At 47.8% G+C, this 14,047-nt stretch overlaps 1 protein-coding gene across 2 annotated transcripts in view; it reads left to right on the forward strand.

Moving 5' to 3' along the window:
* The first annotated feature begins 2,863 nt into the window (after positions 1-2,863).
* The window catches only part of MDGA1 (MAM domain containing glycosylphosphatidylinositol anchor 1), a 198,261-nt gene continuing 187,077 nt past the window's right edge, over positions 2,864-14,047 (forward strand). The window contains exon 1 of one of the 2 annotated variants that reach the window (XM_050948668.1): positions 2,864-3,064. In XM_050948668.1, coding sequence (XP_050804625.1) covers positions 2,998-3,064 — 67 coding nt within the window. In that variant the 5' untranslated portion in view covers positions 2,864-2,997. The remainder of the gene's footprint in view (positions 3,065-14,047) is intronic. The other variant, XM_050948669.1, reaches the window with a different exon arrangement.

Here is a 14,047-nt window from a genome sequence, read left to right on the forward strand (position 1 = left end):
GCAAAACTCAGCAGAACTCTGCTCCCAGCAGCTCCTAAGCACTCTCTGATTAATATTGCAACAGCTTCTTCTACATTCTCGCCACATCTTACCTCCAGCCCCACAACTAATCATGTTTAACAATATGGGGGGGGAGGGATAGATTTGATTCTCTGAGCAACTTTAAGACTCCCCCTTCCCCCCCCCCAAGGATGTGAGTGTGTGTTGGGGGATGTCTTTCACATGGAGTTTATGGAGGAAAAAGAAGCTTCCTGACCTACTGAACAGAAGTAAGACGTTTGCTCCACCACCTAGGAGCAGAGGGGACAGCTGGAGCATCTCATTCACTGGGTCAGAGGAGAAGCGCCTTCTTTCCGCGAAACCAGGCAGAGACGTTTACAAGAAAAGCGGAGTTCTGCCACCGGCGCTCTACAGGGACCTGCAGCAATTGGATTATTATTATTCTAGGGGGATGGTGTATTTTTTTTTCATCTCCGGATTGCTCTCAGCCGTGCTCCAAACTGCCGCGGGAGGTTGTCTTCCCCATTGCTCTGCGAGGAGAACAAAAGCGCCAGGCGTCTGGACGATTGCAGCGAAAGTATTAAGAAGCAGAAGGCAGCCTGGTGGAGAGTACTCATTGCTCCTCCACAGGGCTGCGTTCGCGGCCAAGCCCCAACGCGAAGGGTGGGTAAAGGGAGCCTCGCGCACGAGCCGCCTTACACACACACGGACAATGTGCAAATGCACGCCCGTGCAACGCCAGCAAACGTGCACTCCAGACCCATCCTACACAACCACACCTGTGCACGAGCATCCGGCGCGCTTGGACCATATGCAACTGCGCACCCCTGGAACACAACCATGCAGGGACAAGTGTGCAGAAACATATACACTACACAAGCACACACCCCTGCAACTCAGGAACTATTAGCGTGCAGGCCGTGCAACACACCCAACACCCCGGTGCACCAAGACATACCCCATGCGTTACCCACCTAGGCACCCTGCGTGTACACACGCTTACTGCACATCAGGGACACGTACCACAATGCTACACTACGAACACGGTCCAACTTGTCTGTGTCGCACCCATCCTCACGCTCATTGCGCCAAGCATGTGCACCACCAACTCCTCCAGTCTCCTCTGCCCCTGGCCTTTTAGGAATGGGCCCCCGAATCCGCGTGTGCCCCCAGGCTGAATGGATCCTTGCCTGGTTTCTGGCATTTCTCTGCAGGGGAAGGAGAAAGGAGGCGAAAGAAAAGCCGCACAGTTTCGATTTTTTGCCCAGCCTGTTTTCTTTTCTCTAATTTGTCATGGGGGAGGCCGAGGAATTGGGCAGGAGGCAGGGCTGTCTTCAAGCACAGCTGATTTAATTGGTTTTTCCCCACTCCTACCTTTAACCGAAGGGGGGGGGACCAAATAGTGGAGAGGAGTGAAAAAAAATGAAAAGCCCAAGGGGAGAAAAGAGGCAGAACCTGCAGCCGGGTCTTGGAGGATTATAGATTCAATTCGGGGCAGAGGCGCAGCGAACAGACGAGCCACGGACACTCCCGATCTGCACAGGGGCTCAGGACATCTCACTCCTCGGGCCAGCCCGAGGCAGGAGCGAAGAGGCCAGAGAAGGTGTCGGCCAGAGGCGCCGAGCTCGCAGGGGTGGCTAAGTCTCTGCCCGGGCGAATGCTAGTCGAAGGGGAGAAGTAAAGCCGGATCCAGGCACTGGATTATACAGTGCACCCAGAGTGAGCCTCGGATTCCTCAACTGGCTTGAAACTGCGGATCCAAGATCTTGGGGGTGGGGGCGAAGGAAGAAGGGAACCAACCCCCCCACCCCGGACTTTCACACTTTGGGAGGAAGGGGCGGGGCCAGGACCCATGTCTCCGAAGCCTTCTTCAAGGAGAATCCAACTTTCTCCAGCCTCCTAAAGCCTCAGCTGGCTTTGCAACTCTTAGCCACCTACTAGTGGGGAGGGGGCAGGGGGGAACCACATTAAAAGCCCTCATCACAGCCAGCTAACCCGACCTCAGGGAAACTTCGGAAGCCAGAACGATCTGCCAGGTTGGCTGGGGGAAGGGAGCGAGAGGGGGAGGGGAGAAGAGCCAAGCTGAGCTGCAAACCGCTAAGCAGGGTGCGTGTGTTGTAGCGATTCCTCGCTGCCCCCCAGGCTAGGGGGGCTGATACGATGCACCTGGGCAATTTCAGGCTGGGGACCGAAGCTCAGCAGCTGGGGGAGCTATTGGGAGCTGCTGTTAAACGAACCCCAACCCCCTCCCTGGATTTAATGAATGACAACACCGCCCCTTCCCCAACAGAGCTGGAGACTAAAAGAGAGTCACCTATCCCCTCCCCCCACCCCTTTCTCCTCCTCCTGCCTCACTTCCCCTTGTGCCTTCAGCCAGCGCCTCCTTGGCGGGCGGGCGGCCGGCCGGGGACTCTCAAGTTGGCCCCAGTTGGCAGCCAGTTCGGGAAGCCCGGGAGCTCAGGAAGCCTTTGGGGTCTCCTTGTGGTCCCCTCCCCCCCCAGTGACAGGAGCGGGGCAGAGCAGAGGGAAAAGCAGCTGGAGTTTGTCTGGATTCTGCTCCCCGCTGGATCCGTGTCTTCTGGGCTCCGGTTTGATTGTGTGTGTGAGTGTGAGGTTGTGTTGATCTTCCTGGAGCTCCTAAGGAGCCTGGGAGGAAAGAGGGGCCCTGGTTTGGTTTTTCCACCTTCCCTCCTCTCTTCTCCCCCTCCCGCCTCCCGTTTATTTTTAACTATTGCTCCTATTTTGGGGTATTTTTTTCTTTCGTCCAAGTTGACTGTGCAGAGATCGGCGACTTCCAGGCGGCGCTGACTGACTTCGCTGGCCGGGCTGAGGCGCTCTGCGCCCGGGCAAGCCTCTCCTGGATCCCTCCCTGCTCAGAGGCGGTGGAAGTGCTGGGGATGAAGTAGCTTTCGCCTGTTTCTCGTTTTCCCCCCACCGGATGCTGCCTGGCCTTTTGGGCTGCTTTTCTTCGCCGGCTATGAGGGATCTGCCTTGAAGATGGAGATTATTTGTGTTTTCTTGCTGGCGGTGGTGCCGGTGTACATCCAGGGAGACGGGGTTTATGGTAAGAGACGTTCTTGTTCTATCCCGGGTTGGGAGGGGCGGGTGGGGGTGGGGTGCGGACCAGGCTATCAGGTCCAAGTTAAAAAGCACCTGCAGGAGGAAGTAAATGACTCTGGCACAGCTAGTGGCAGCCCGAGCGAGGAGATTGATGCAGCAATCGGGCTTCCCCAGACCCTGTCGCTACTTCACAATTCCTGCCTGGAATGTACGAGAGCGGGGAGATTGCACCGCGCGACCCTTTCCTAGTCTCTCTGGGCTGATGCTTTTTAAGGTAGAAAGCGGCAATTTGTGTCACACGGATCAGCCCCACCAGGTCTCCCCCTCCCAAACTAGAGACGTTCTAGGGCAGAGACTCGGCTGCAAAGCCCAGTGTCACTCTTGTACTGACAGTTGCAACAAGAGCTCAAAGTTGCAAGCTTCCCTGTGGGGTTTGTTTGCCTCTGTGCTGTCTTGTTTCCCTCGTGCGAGGACACCACGTCTGTCGGCTCTTTCCTGCCGCCGCTGCTGGGCTTCCTTTGCTGAGGCGGTGTGTGGAAAAGGCTCGGTTGGTGTGTGCGTGTTGGGGGTTTGGATGCTCTCCTAACCTGTCTGGCTTTGATCACCGTGCTGAATTGACAAAGGGCCGCTGCGCTGGGAGCTCCCTCTGTCACCTGCTGCAGAGGGAGCAGTAAAATACAAATACAATAAAAGCACTTGTTTGGAAGGGAGTGTGGGAGGGTGGATGTCAGTCCACGCCGCGCTGGGGTTTTTGAAAGCAAGCGGGTCCAGGGTAATTGCTGCAAGAGTCAGCGCACGTGCGCTGAGGCTGTTAGGAGCTAGATAAGAGAGATGCTCTGGGGGCAGTGATCAAGGTGTAGACTGGATGCGCCTGGCTGGGTTAAGAAAGCATCTCCCCAAATCCCCAAGGACTGTACAGATCTAACTGAAAAGGGCTGTGAGGGCGACTTTGCCTTTAAATCCTACTGAGCTGTGTTACTTTGCTGTCATTCTTTAAAATTATTTCCTTGGCAGAGCTCAGGTTTAGCTGCTGTTTGTTGTTGCCCATTTGCAAATGAATGCAGGCAGCTAGCAAACTGCAGGGGCAGATGACACCCAGCGTGGGACGGTTCCCACGGACACAGATTATTTATCCCTTCAGCTCCCAGGAGGGCAGCAGGGCTGACCAGCAATACATGTTGATGAGAACAGTCCTCTGTCCTGAAGACAGGCTCCAAGTTGATCATACACCCAGGATTTGCTTTGGCAAGCACAGCAATTCCGAAATACAACCGCCCGCCCGCCCCCCTACTGACTCACATTTTCTGCTTTGCAAGGAGAGCTACATTTCCAACAAATAAATCCCCCCCTCCCCCCAGCCGACATGCCTGCTTTATCTTGGCTTAGATCTCCATTGTGCCTTGCTATAAAGTCTCTCTTGAAGATACGCCTTTTCCTCTAACAAGGAGAGCTCTCTGAGGATAGACCTCCAGCGAGAGGCTCCCAATCCTTATGTATTTTTTTTTTTGAAGAGCACGTAGCTAATCTCTTGCGTGAGCTCTGGTAATGCTGAGTTCAGTCTCACTGACTGTGGCTAAGTCTTTGTAGGTCACTTTTTAATGATGTATGTCTTTGATGGGAAACGATTCTTCCTCTCCCCCTCAGGGCTGGGATGTTAATTTGAGTTTAGATCGGTTTTGTACAATAACTGCTTTAAGTAGAGGCTTTACTTTTTTGTTGCAGTGTGTGTGGGTAGAGGAGGGATTGCAGGTTCAGAGGGAAATTGGAGGAAGCGCCCAGGAGCAGTGAGATGGGGAGTCTAATGTACTTATGGCAACAGAAACATGGCATGTGCAGGTTTTTTTAATCCTTGAGGATGGGTATTGTGCTCCTAGACAAACTTCTACATTTAATTAGTAGAACGGCTGCTATCCAACTATTACTAGTTTTCTTTGCTTTGAAAGGCCTCTTCAATCAGTTTTAAGCTTTCTCGCTCTTGTCACACTCCTGTTTTGTATACACCTTCCTTCAAATGTGGTTAATTATACTGTTTATCCGGCCAGGGAATTCATATTTTAGCAGAGATGCTGCAAAACTAGATCTTCAGAATATCTACCTGATGTTTTTTTCAGAAAGAGAGAGAGAAACTAAGATGAAGGCATCCTTTAAAGTCAGAACTGTACATTACTCATATTTATTTTGCTATTTCAACTGCACAAATAAAGGAAAAACCCAGCCTCCTTTCCCCCCCTCCTCCTTATGCTATCTGTCGAGAGAATCAGGGTTTTTAATATAGAGCTGTCTCTGTGAGTGCAACTCAGAACATTGGATGCTGCAGTCAGCACACCACAAACTTTTATGGTGACTAATAGTTTCATATCCTCTTTTCTGATGCTTCCTCCGGTCTCTCTTCTAACACTTGCTCTGTACAAGCTCCAGCCAGAGCTGTTTGTTTAGATGTGAAATTGCTGTTACCGCTGGCTCACCCGTGCTCGAGTGAGGCCATTATTTGCAAGAATATCTAAAACTGGATTAGAAATGCGTGCTTCCCTTACTTTTGTCCTGAATGTTAATCTCTAGCTATAGCCCCAAGCTAAATATAGTTGGAGTGTTTTGTGGTTGAAATTCTTGTCTCGTGGCACTTCATTTGGGAATTCAAGGATCTTGTTTCAGAACATTTTTCCTTCTTTTGAAATATTCTAATGGCGGAGATGGGAGCAGAGGAGAGACATTTGTATGAGGACTATAAATATATTTAATTAAAGTAAATCTAGTGCGATTAAATCAGATTAAACCAGATAAAATATCCATATGATGTACCCTTTAAATAATACCCCCCCCCCCCGCCCGTGGATGTGCACAAAAGACCTCTGTCTAGGAGAGCTGAGTTGTTGGAGAGGTTTATTGAGATGGATGGTATAAATTAAATGTGTGTGAGGATTTGGAGGGGAAGAAGTGCCTAAAAAGGAGACTCAATTTAATTAAGAGTCAAGGTACTTTTAGCCTGTTACCTGAAGAGGCTTTTTCCACAAATTGGTGTTTGTTATAATGACTGAGGCGCGTCTGAAACCCAATAATTTTTCCTCTTCTCATTAGCTGATTCCATCTATTCAACCATGTTTGCTAAAAGGGTATGATGAGGCTAGTCAGATCAGTTCATATAGTATGGCAGTTCAGTGGGCTGCCAAGAGACAACGCCTGCTAGCCCACTGCTGACTGTGTGATAGTCCCATCCCCAAATGACATGTGTGTTTCCTGAGAGCTAGCCACACTCATGCCTCCAAGCCACATGCTGAGGCAAGCAGCAGGTTGTGATACACTTAGCAAATGATGCTCCAAAATGCAGAAAAACAGACAAGCAGAAATGCCTCCCCTGGCTGGGCAGCGCTGAATGTTTAGAACAAAGGAACCAAAATGTGGAGCAAGGAGGATTCTCTCTAACTATTCCTCTACAAATAACTCATTGGAGTTTTTGAAGGGGGATGGGGCAGGGGGGCGGGGCATGCCCTTTTTCCATCACTTTATTTAAAGTCAGCCCTGTGAACTTCAAAATCTTCTCCAGCTTTGTCTTAGGCTGCTGCTCTGCTTATCCCACGAACAGCGGTTCACAAGCACTGATGGAGTGTTTTTATTGATACACTATCAGCTTCTCAATGTTAACGTACTGCTTTTGAGCTGAGTCAAAGATGGTGGGTTGCTGTCCATTCCACCCCAACCCTCCAGCTGCAGAAAACGAGAGAGAACTACCTTTCAGGAGTGTTTTAGGGTAGAGGCAAGGGCTATAGCAACATGCTAATGGGAGGAAAAAGATTTTTAGCCTGGAGATCAGGGAAAATGTCCTGGATGTGAGATGTGATGGCCACCTAACCAGAGGGGCTGGAAGAGACCTGTCATTTGGGTCGTATAAATCTGACCAGGCATAGTGCTTGCAATATGGAGCAATCCTGTCTCGGCCTCTGAGAATGGGACTAAAAGACCAGGAAATCTCTCTCTCTTAAGACTCCATGACCCTGAAAGTCAGCTGTAGATTTCCCAGTCTAATGAGGTGGGCTGAAGGCAGCATAAAAAACTATGCGGGAAATCTTTCCTTGCTTCTGTCATATGAGTGCTTTGGGGAAACATGTCCTAGGCTAGCGCACAAACCCTCAGTCTCTTTCATTTAACACACACAAGCATTCCGTTTGTTTCCTGAACCCTTGTCTCTAAGGCCAATCCTCTGCTTCTAGAGCTTCTACATCACCTTCACCCAAGCAGGACTTCTCCTCATCTCTTGCAAGCTCTGTGTGTTTCAGTGTTGGGCCGTGAATGCACGCAGATACACTGTAATATTAATCTCTAGCCAGCTGATCTGAACCAACAGCTCCTTTCCCTCTACTTTCTTTGTCCAGATGTTTCACCAGCTGAGCCACAGTGCCAGATGGCCTGCTTTGCAGCCTCTTTGCCATTCCACCCATCCCTCCCTTCGGGGCTGCTTCTTTAAGACCCGATTCTTCCTACACTGAAGTTGATGAGTTTGACCGTAGGCTTAACTGGCAGCATGGTTGCGTCTGCAAGCTGCTTCTTGACTGATTTTTATTTTGGAAGGTGTGTTGTAGGTAGTTTGTATAAATACAGTGGCTCTCTTGGCTCCACCCAATGTGTCCCTTCCCCTGTGGTCAGTCAGGCTTCCTTGTTAGCCATTGGATTTAGATCATAAATACCTTTCAGCACAAGACCTTTGTGTTATATCTATAAATTGCCGTTTATATCTCTGGTGCTATATAAACATAATCTCCCACAGCATGCAGGTTGGGCCAACACTTCCTGAGCATCTCCAGCAACTCCTTAATATCAGTGAGCTAAGTATTCTCAGCACCACTCTACAAATCCAGCTTGACTCATCCTGCCCTCCTCCTGTTGTACAGCCTGTTGGTTCTTTCCCTTTGCGTAGCCAGAGCCTTGTTTTAGGTCAGTGGAACTGTGCTCCAAACAAACCCTGAAATTATTTTAATATGCAGTACTCGGCAACTGACATTATCCTCCTGACAGGTTGTTTGCAACTTACTGGTAGAAGTCAAAATATTTCACTATAGGTGTCATCAGAAACCACTATCCTATGCTAATTTTTGTGGGAACTCGAAGACAGATGTTGAATAATTTGACACGAGCAACATAGCTTATAAAATTATCACCATGTCAGGTTTTTGTCGGATTTTGTGGAAATACATATTTCAGATGACTTGAAAAGAGTACGACAGAAGGGTGTGTGGATACAGCAAGCAGCTCCAAAGGAAAAGCCATGGTGCTACAGGCAAAGGCAGGTGGTGCTCTTCCCTGCTAGTCTCTTCTACCAAAGAGGTACATCAGCAGTGATGACGAGGCACGGTGTTGCTGGGGCCACTGCTATGTAGCTATTAACGATCCTATGACACTCCCTGAAAGCTAGAGCATTGGCCCTAGTGCCCTATACCGATCTCACTTTGCATAATTCCATTTCACTTACCTTAATTCATTCTGCAGTTTCAACTACAGAAATTATTTTTCATACTTTTATATCTCTCTCTGCCTCACACTGCACCTTCTATTTCCCCCACCGAAAAAAGAATTTCAAACCCCAACAACAAAAAAACCCTCCACACCATTCTAATTAGCTATGCCTGGTCTACGCTTACAAGTTTTGCCAGCACAGCTATGTTTGTCTGCTTCATCTCAACTAGGAGAGTTTGAACCCAAGTTCAAATCCCTGCTCCGATGGCTATTTTATAATTTATACCCCATGGGCCAGTGTCAAGAGGTGTGATTGTGAGAGACTTGCCTGAGGCGACCCCGTATTCCAGTGTCTAGGATGCTGTGTTGGCATGTGGAGGCTCATGTTCAAAACCTGGCTCCACGTTAGGCAGAGGGAGGAACTGAACTTGGGTTTCCCACATCCCAAGGGAGTGCCTTAGCTACTAGGCTAAAGGTTATCAAGGAGCCAGCTTTCTCCTCCCCCAGTTTTGTGACTGGTGCCTAAGTCCTGCAAAAATGTTTTGGCTGAAACTATTTGATGAATTTGTGTCAAATCCCCTAATGGTTTTGGGTGGGCTGAAACTGCCTTTTTTTGGGCCAATAAACTATTTATCTCCACTTTTACCCAGCTCTACCAGCAAAGACTTTCTAGTGTAGACAAGGCGTTAGTGTTACCAGTGCAAAATGGTTGCTGGGAGCCATCCCCAGATGTGACTGCTTATCAGTTCTGGGTGAATGAATATACTGTTTGTAATGCGCTTTTCTTTTTCCAAATGAAAGGCATTGTACAATGATGTTTCTTGTTACAAACGCAGCAGGTGCATTCACCCAAAAATACCTTGGTGTGTGTATCGTCTCCCTATTGAGTGTTTAGCATGTTCACCAAAGCTGAGTGAGACTAAGCTTACTGAGAAGAGCCTTCCAAACTTTCCACTCCAGAGTGTTCTAGGCCTGGAGTGCAAGAGCCCCAACCGAGTCCCCCTTTTCCAGGTGGTGGCTGCCAGTGCTGCATTAGCAAGTTGTTTCATTCTCAACTGTGCCAATATCCTCCAGGCTTGGGGGATGTGGAGCTGACACCAGGCAGCAGAAAGCAGATCTGGTGGATCCACCAGGAGAGAATGATACATGGTAAGGAGTGCGAGGAGGGAGAATAGGGGTATGGCTTTTTTGTGTGCATGCTTGTGCACACCAGTGTTTAATTAGAGATCTATCCAGTTGGGATCTAAAGTATTTGTTTAATTTTTTTAAAACTGGTTTAATCCTCCCTTTCATTTAAGAGACTCAAAGGTTTGTTTTTGAGCCGAGAATTAGCTTAGCAATAAAACCGCTTCTAAAAATGCTTGTTACTCCATGGAGGAGATCAAAACCGCAGCATATATTAATGATGAAGGGAATCAATAGCTGGAGCAAGGGAAGGGGAACCCGCTTGTCCTAGCTCAATAAAAGAGTTAAGCTAGAGACGAAGCGCTACCAAAGGGGTAATGGGTTACTTGGGGAGTCTTGCTGAGCATAGCCTGGCAGGACCTGTTCCGAAGCAGTGACCTTTCTTGCCCAGCATTGTGTGTTCCAAGAAACAAGGGCCCTGAGTCTCCTTTTGCTCACTCCAGTTTTATACTATTGACATCAGTTGTGTTATTGTTGATTTTACACCAGTGTGAGTGAAAGGTGAATAAGGCTACCAATGAGCAGCAGCCACTGCTGTTTCACTCAATCTGTAGAGTGGCCAAGTGTCCATCAGCATCAATTCCATTGCAGTATACAGTTCTGTCTGAACGTCTGCTATGGATCCTGCTTCCTTGAGCTTTTCCAGCCCTTGTTCTGGCCTGGCCTGTCTCACCTCTGTCCACTCAGGTTTTTTCACTGACCACAGGTGGGTGGGTGGGTGCACAACGGGCTAGGGAGTCAGCGTTGTTGATTCACATCTGACCAGCAGGGGGAGCTCTTGCCTACAGCATTCCTTATCTGTAGTTTCTAAAGGTGTGTGTCTGTGTATCTGTCCTAAAACCTGAGTTCTCCAGGGATCAGATGAACTTGCGATTGCTGTTTTCCATTCTAGTAGAGCTTATCTGAATCATTGTCACTTGTGCCACGTTCCCACTCATACACACACACGCTCACAAGTGTGTGTGTGTGAATACACTCATAAAACTGATGATAGTGAACTCAGTGAAAAACGATGAAAAGAGATTTGTTTTATTTCACTGCAGAGTGCAAATGGTGCTTTTAGTGATAGTGGCTCTCTGCCCATGGGGAAGCTGGTGCTTGTGTTTGTGTGTATGTGGAGGGAGGCCCTTTAAGTTGCCCTTTGTGTTTGGAGCTAAGGTTGCACTGAAACGTGCACTTGAAGCAAGACTAAAATTTGTTTCATACTTGAATGATTGAACTTAGCCTCCACGTTTGGCCCAGTATTGGCCTCTGAGGACAACTGAATTTTCTGTGTAACTTCCTTCATAAACTACTTGCTAATTTGTGAAAGAATAATTTTAAAATAGCTCCTTTTAAAAAGCTTGTTCTGTTCTCCTCTTTCTTCAGGTTCTTCTGGCCAAACTTCCACAACCTCTAAATTTCACAGAGTCCTGTTCTGATGTATTGTAGATATAGGCCACTTCTGTCCCTTTCCTGTAGTGCTAGGTACAGAGTACAAAGTGAACTGAGGGAACAGCTAGAGATTGCTGCTGGACAGTTCCCCCTGTGTTAGCTCCCTTCTCCAAAGTGCCTGAGCAGACCATGGTACAGTGGAAAATCAGGCCCATTGAGTTATTCCCCATATTCAGGATAAACTAATGGAGCTACACCAAGATTAGCCAAAGGAGTTACTCCCATCCAACAGCTACTTCCATTTTCCAGTGCTGATTGCCCAGTGATGGCTGTTTCTTGACTATCTGTCTGTCTAGTCTTTAGAAACGTATATGGCCCCAGCTAGCATAGTATACGAGAGCCTTCTCTTCAACATATTTATCGTCCTAGCACTGTCCTACCCCACAGAGATGTTATTACCCCCATTTTACAGATGGGGAACTAAGGCACAGAGAGAGTAAGACTATGTCTGTGCTGCAATTAGACGCCCAGGCCAGCTGATTTGGGATTGCAGGGCTTGGGCTAAGGGGCTGTTTAATTTTGGGGTAGATGTTGTTTTGTCTTTCTGGGACCCTCTCACCTTGCAGGGTCCTGGAGCCCAGGCTCCAGCCTGAGAGCAAATGTCTGCATCACAATTAAACAGCCCCTAAGTCCGAGGCCCTTGAGCCAGAGTCAGCTGGTGAGGGCCAGCCATGGGTTTTTAATTGCAGTGTAGACATACCCTGAGTGACCTACCGAGGTAGGGAATCTGTGGTACAGCAAGGACTTGAATGTAGGTCTATCAAGGTCTGGGTTAGTGCCTGAACCAGTGACCATCCTTCCTTTCCTCTGCACAGATCCTCGGTCAGGCAGGCAGTTTGAGCAGTGGGGAATATGGAGGTAGGTTCTGGGAGATGAGCAGAGATGAGGGGAGGAGGGATTTTAATGTGGTATTTTTGGGAGAAGAGGCTAGTCTACAGGGGAGAGGGTGGTTGTGGTAGGGGCCCTGCTTGGGCAGGAAGCCTGGTGTCTTTGCCCAGTGTCTCTGGTGCACTGGGGCTGCGGTGTCATGGAGAGATCTTCATGTGCCAATACGTCATCACAGAGACACTTTGGCTCTCTGGAACACCATTCAGTGAGGCTGAGTGGCTCGGTACCAAGGCATCATGTGCTTCCCATAGCTCTGCTGCCACCTTAACATGCCAGGGGAGGTCTTTGTGCCTGAGTACATTGGATCCACTTCATTCCCGGTCCCTCCTTTACCACCATTAGCTTTTAAACTTGGGCTGTGGCTGGAGAAGGGAAGTAGTTAAGGCTGAGCAGGGGAATGGATGAATGGAGTGCAAATGGGCGTTGAAAACTGAACTACTTATTTCCATGCCTTTCCCACCTTGCCTTAGTGGGCTATGCAGTCTAGCAACTTTAACAACAGTGTTTTGTGAGGGGATATATCATTAATCTAAATCTCTCTGGGGATTTCAGGGACTTTTAAATTCCTCTGAGCGGGGACCTTTGTGCTTGTCTGTGAAGTACCATGCACATTCCTGGTGTTCTATTAATAATAAAAGACTATAGACATGTGGTGATATCATTTTAGTGGCACTTAGATGTAAGGAGAGGTGGACCATCAGGGAATTACAGTGGGTCCCGAGAGGCCTGTCATACTTGCCTTTGCTAAGAATAAAATCCCCTTTAGAATGGCTGAGGTCCCCAGACGGCCAGGTCACTGCTCTGTAACATTGGAATGCAAAGCTCCAGACAATAGATGGGTAATATTTCAGAGCACAAAGAATTCAAGTGGCCTGTATGGATCTCGCCATTGTTGTTTCCTTGTGCCTCTCTCTCTCTCATTTTGCAATACACTCAGAGATGCATTGTGTCTTGTTGCCCTTGGTAGTCTATCCCACAGACTAACTATCATCTTACATATGGAAGGTCCCACACAGCTCACTTGGTGACAATTGTATGTGTGAAAATTTGTGTCTAGCCAGGATAAAATGGCTTGTGATTTAAACCACTCTTTGGAACTATGCATAGTATAGGGTAAACGGGATTGAAGTGTTCCTGTTGGGGTACTATAAATGGAAAGATTGTCAGGATGAGGATGGAAATTGTCACAGGTGTTATCTCTGTAATTTCTGTAGAGAAAATTTGCAAATGTTACCCGGAGAGAAACTGACAGCGTATTGAAAATTAAAGTCAAGCTGCAGGATAAAGGTTTTGGATGTCTGCAGATGAGCATAAAATACAGGGATAGTTGTTTGCTGTTACTGTTTGTTACTAAAGAAATGGGCCTTTGCTAATTGGCAGAAATTGGCTTAACAAAATAAATCTGGATTAGAATACAGTGTATCGCTTGTATGGTCTGGGTTTTTGAATTTGATCATCAGAATCTGTTTTTGATTCAGACAAGGGCTCACCGAAAAAGCATAATGGCAAAATGACTTGGACTTAAGAGAATGTGGAATGACATTTTTAATACTCAAGCTATGCTTTGGGTTTTTTTCAAGAACCTGCAGGAAAGCAGTTTGAGGAATTACGGAAGCAAAGAATGATTTTTGCTGTTGAGTTTGGTGAATGGGCTGCACAGGGGGCTGGCAGAGGGGTGTATGTGTGAGAGAGAGGGAGGGAAGAGATGTGTTTCCCTAAAACTGATGTCAAGATAAAGATTTTTGTGACACCTATAATGAAGTTGTCATCAAACTCCTGCTTGAGATCGTTTGGTGACTAGTTCCAAAACCATCAGATGTATTTGTTAACTTGCCAGGAGGAGTGAAGTTTATAAAACATGATTTGACCCAAACACTTCCACTGATTGTGTAAAGAGGATTATTTTTTTTTAAGGATCTGTCTCTATCACTGAGTGCACAACTATGGTTATTTAAGGACTTATGGCCTCCATTACTGTAGTGTTTGATCGTTTCACAAATCTTTAACAGAGCTATCTTACAATGCCCCTCCTTTG

Source organism: Gopherus flavomarginatus, chromosome 4 (genome assembly GCF_025201925.1).
Source record: "Gopherus flavomarginatus isolate rGopFla2 chromosome 4, rGopFla2.mat.asm, whole genome shotgun sequence".
Lineage (NCBI taxonomy): Eukaryota > Metazoa > Chordata > Testudines > Testudinidae > Gopherus > Gopherus flavomarginatus.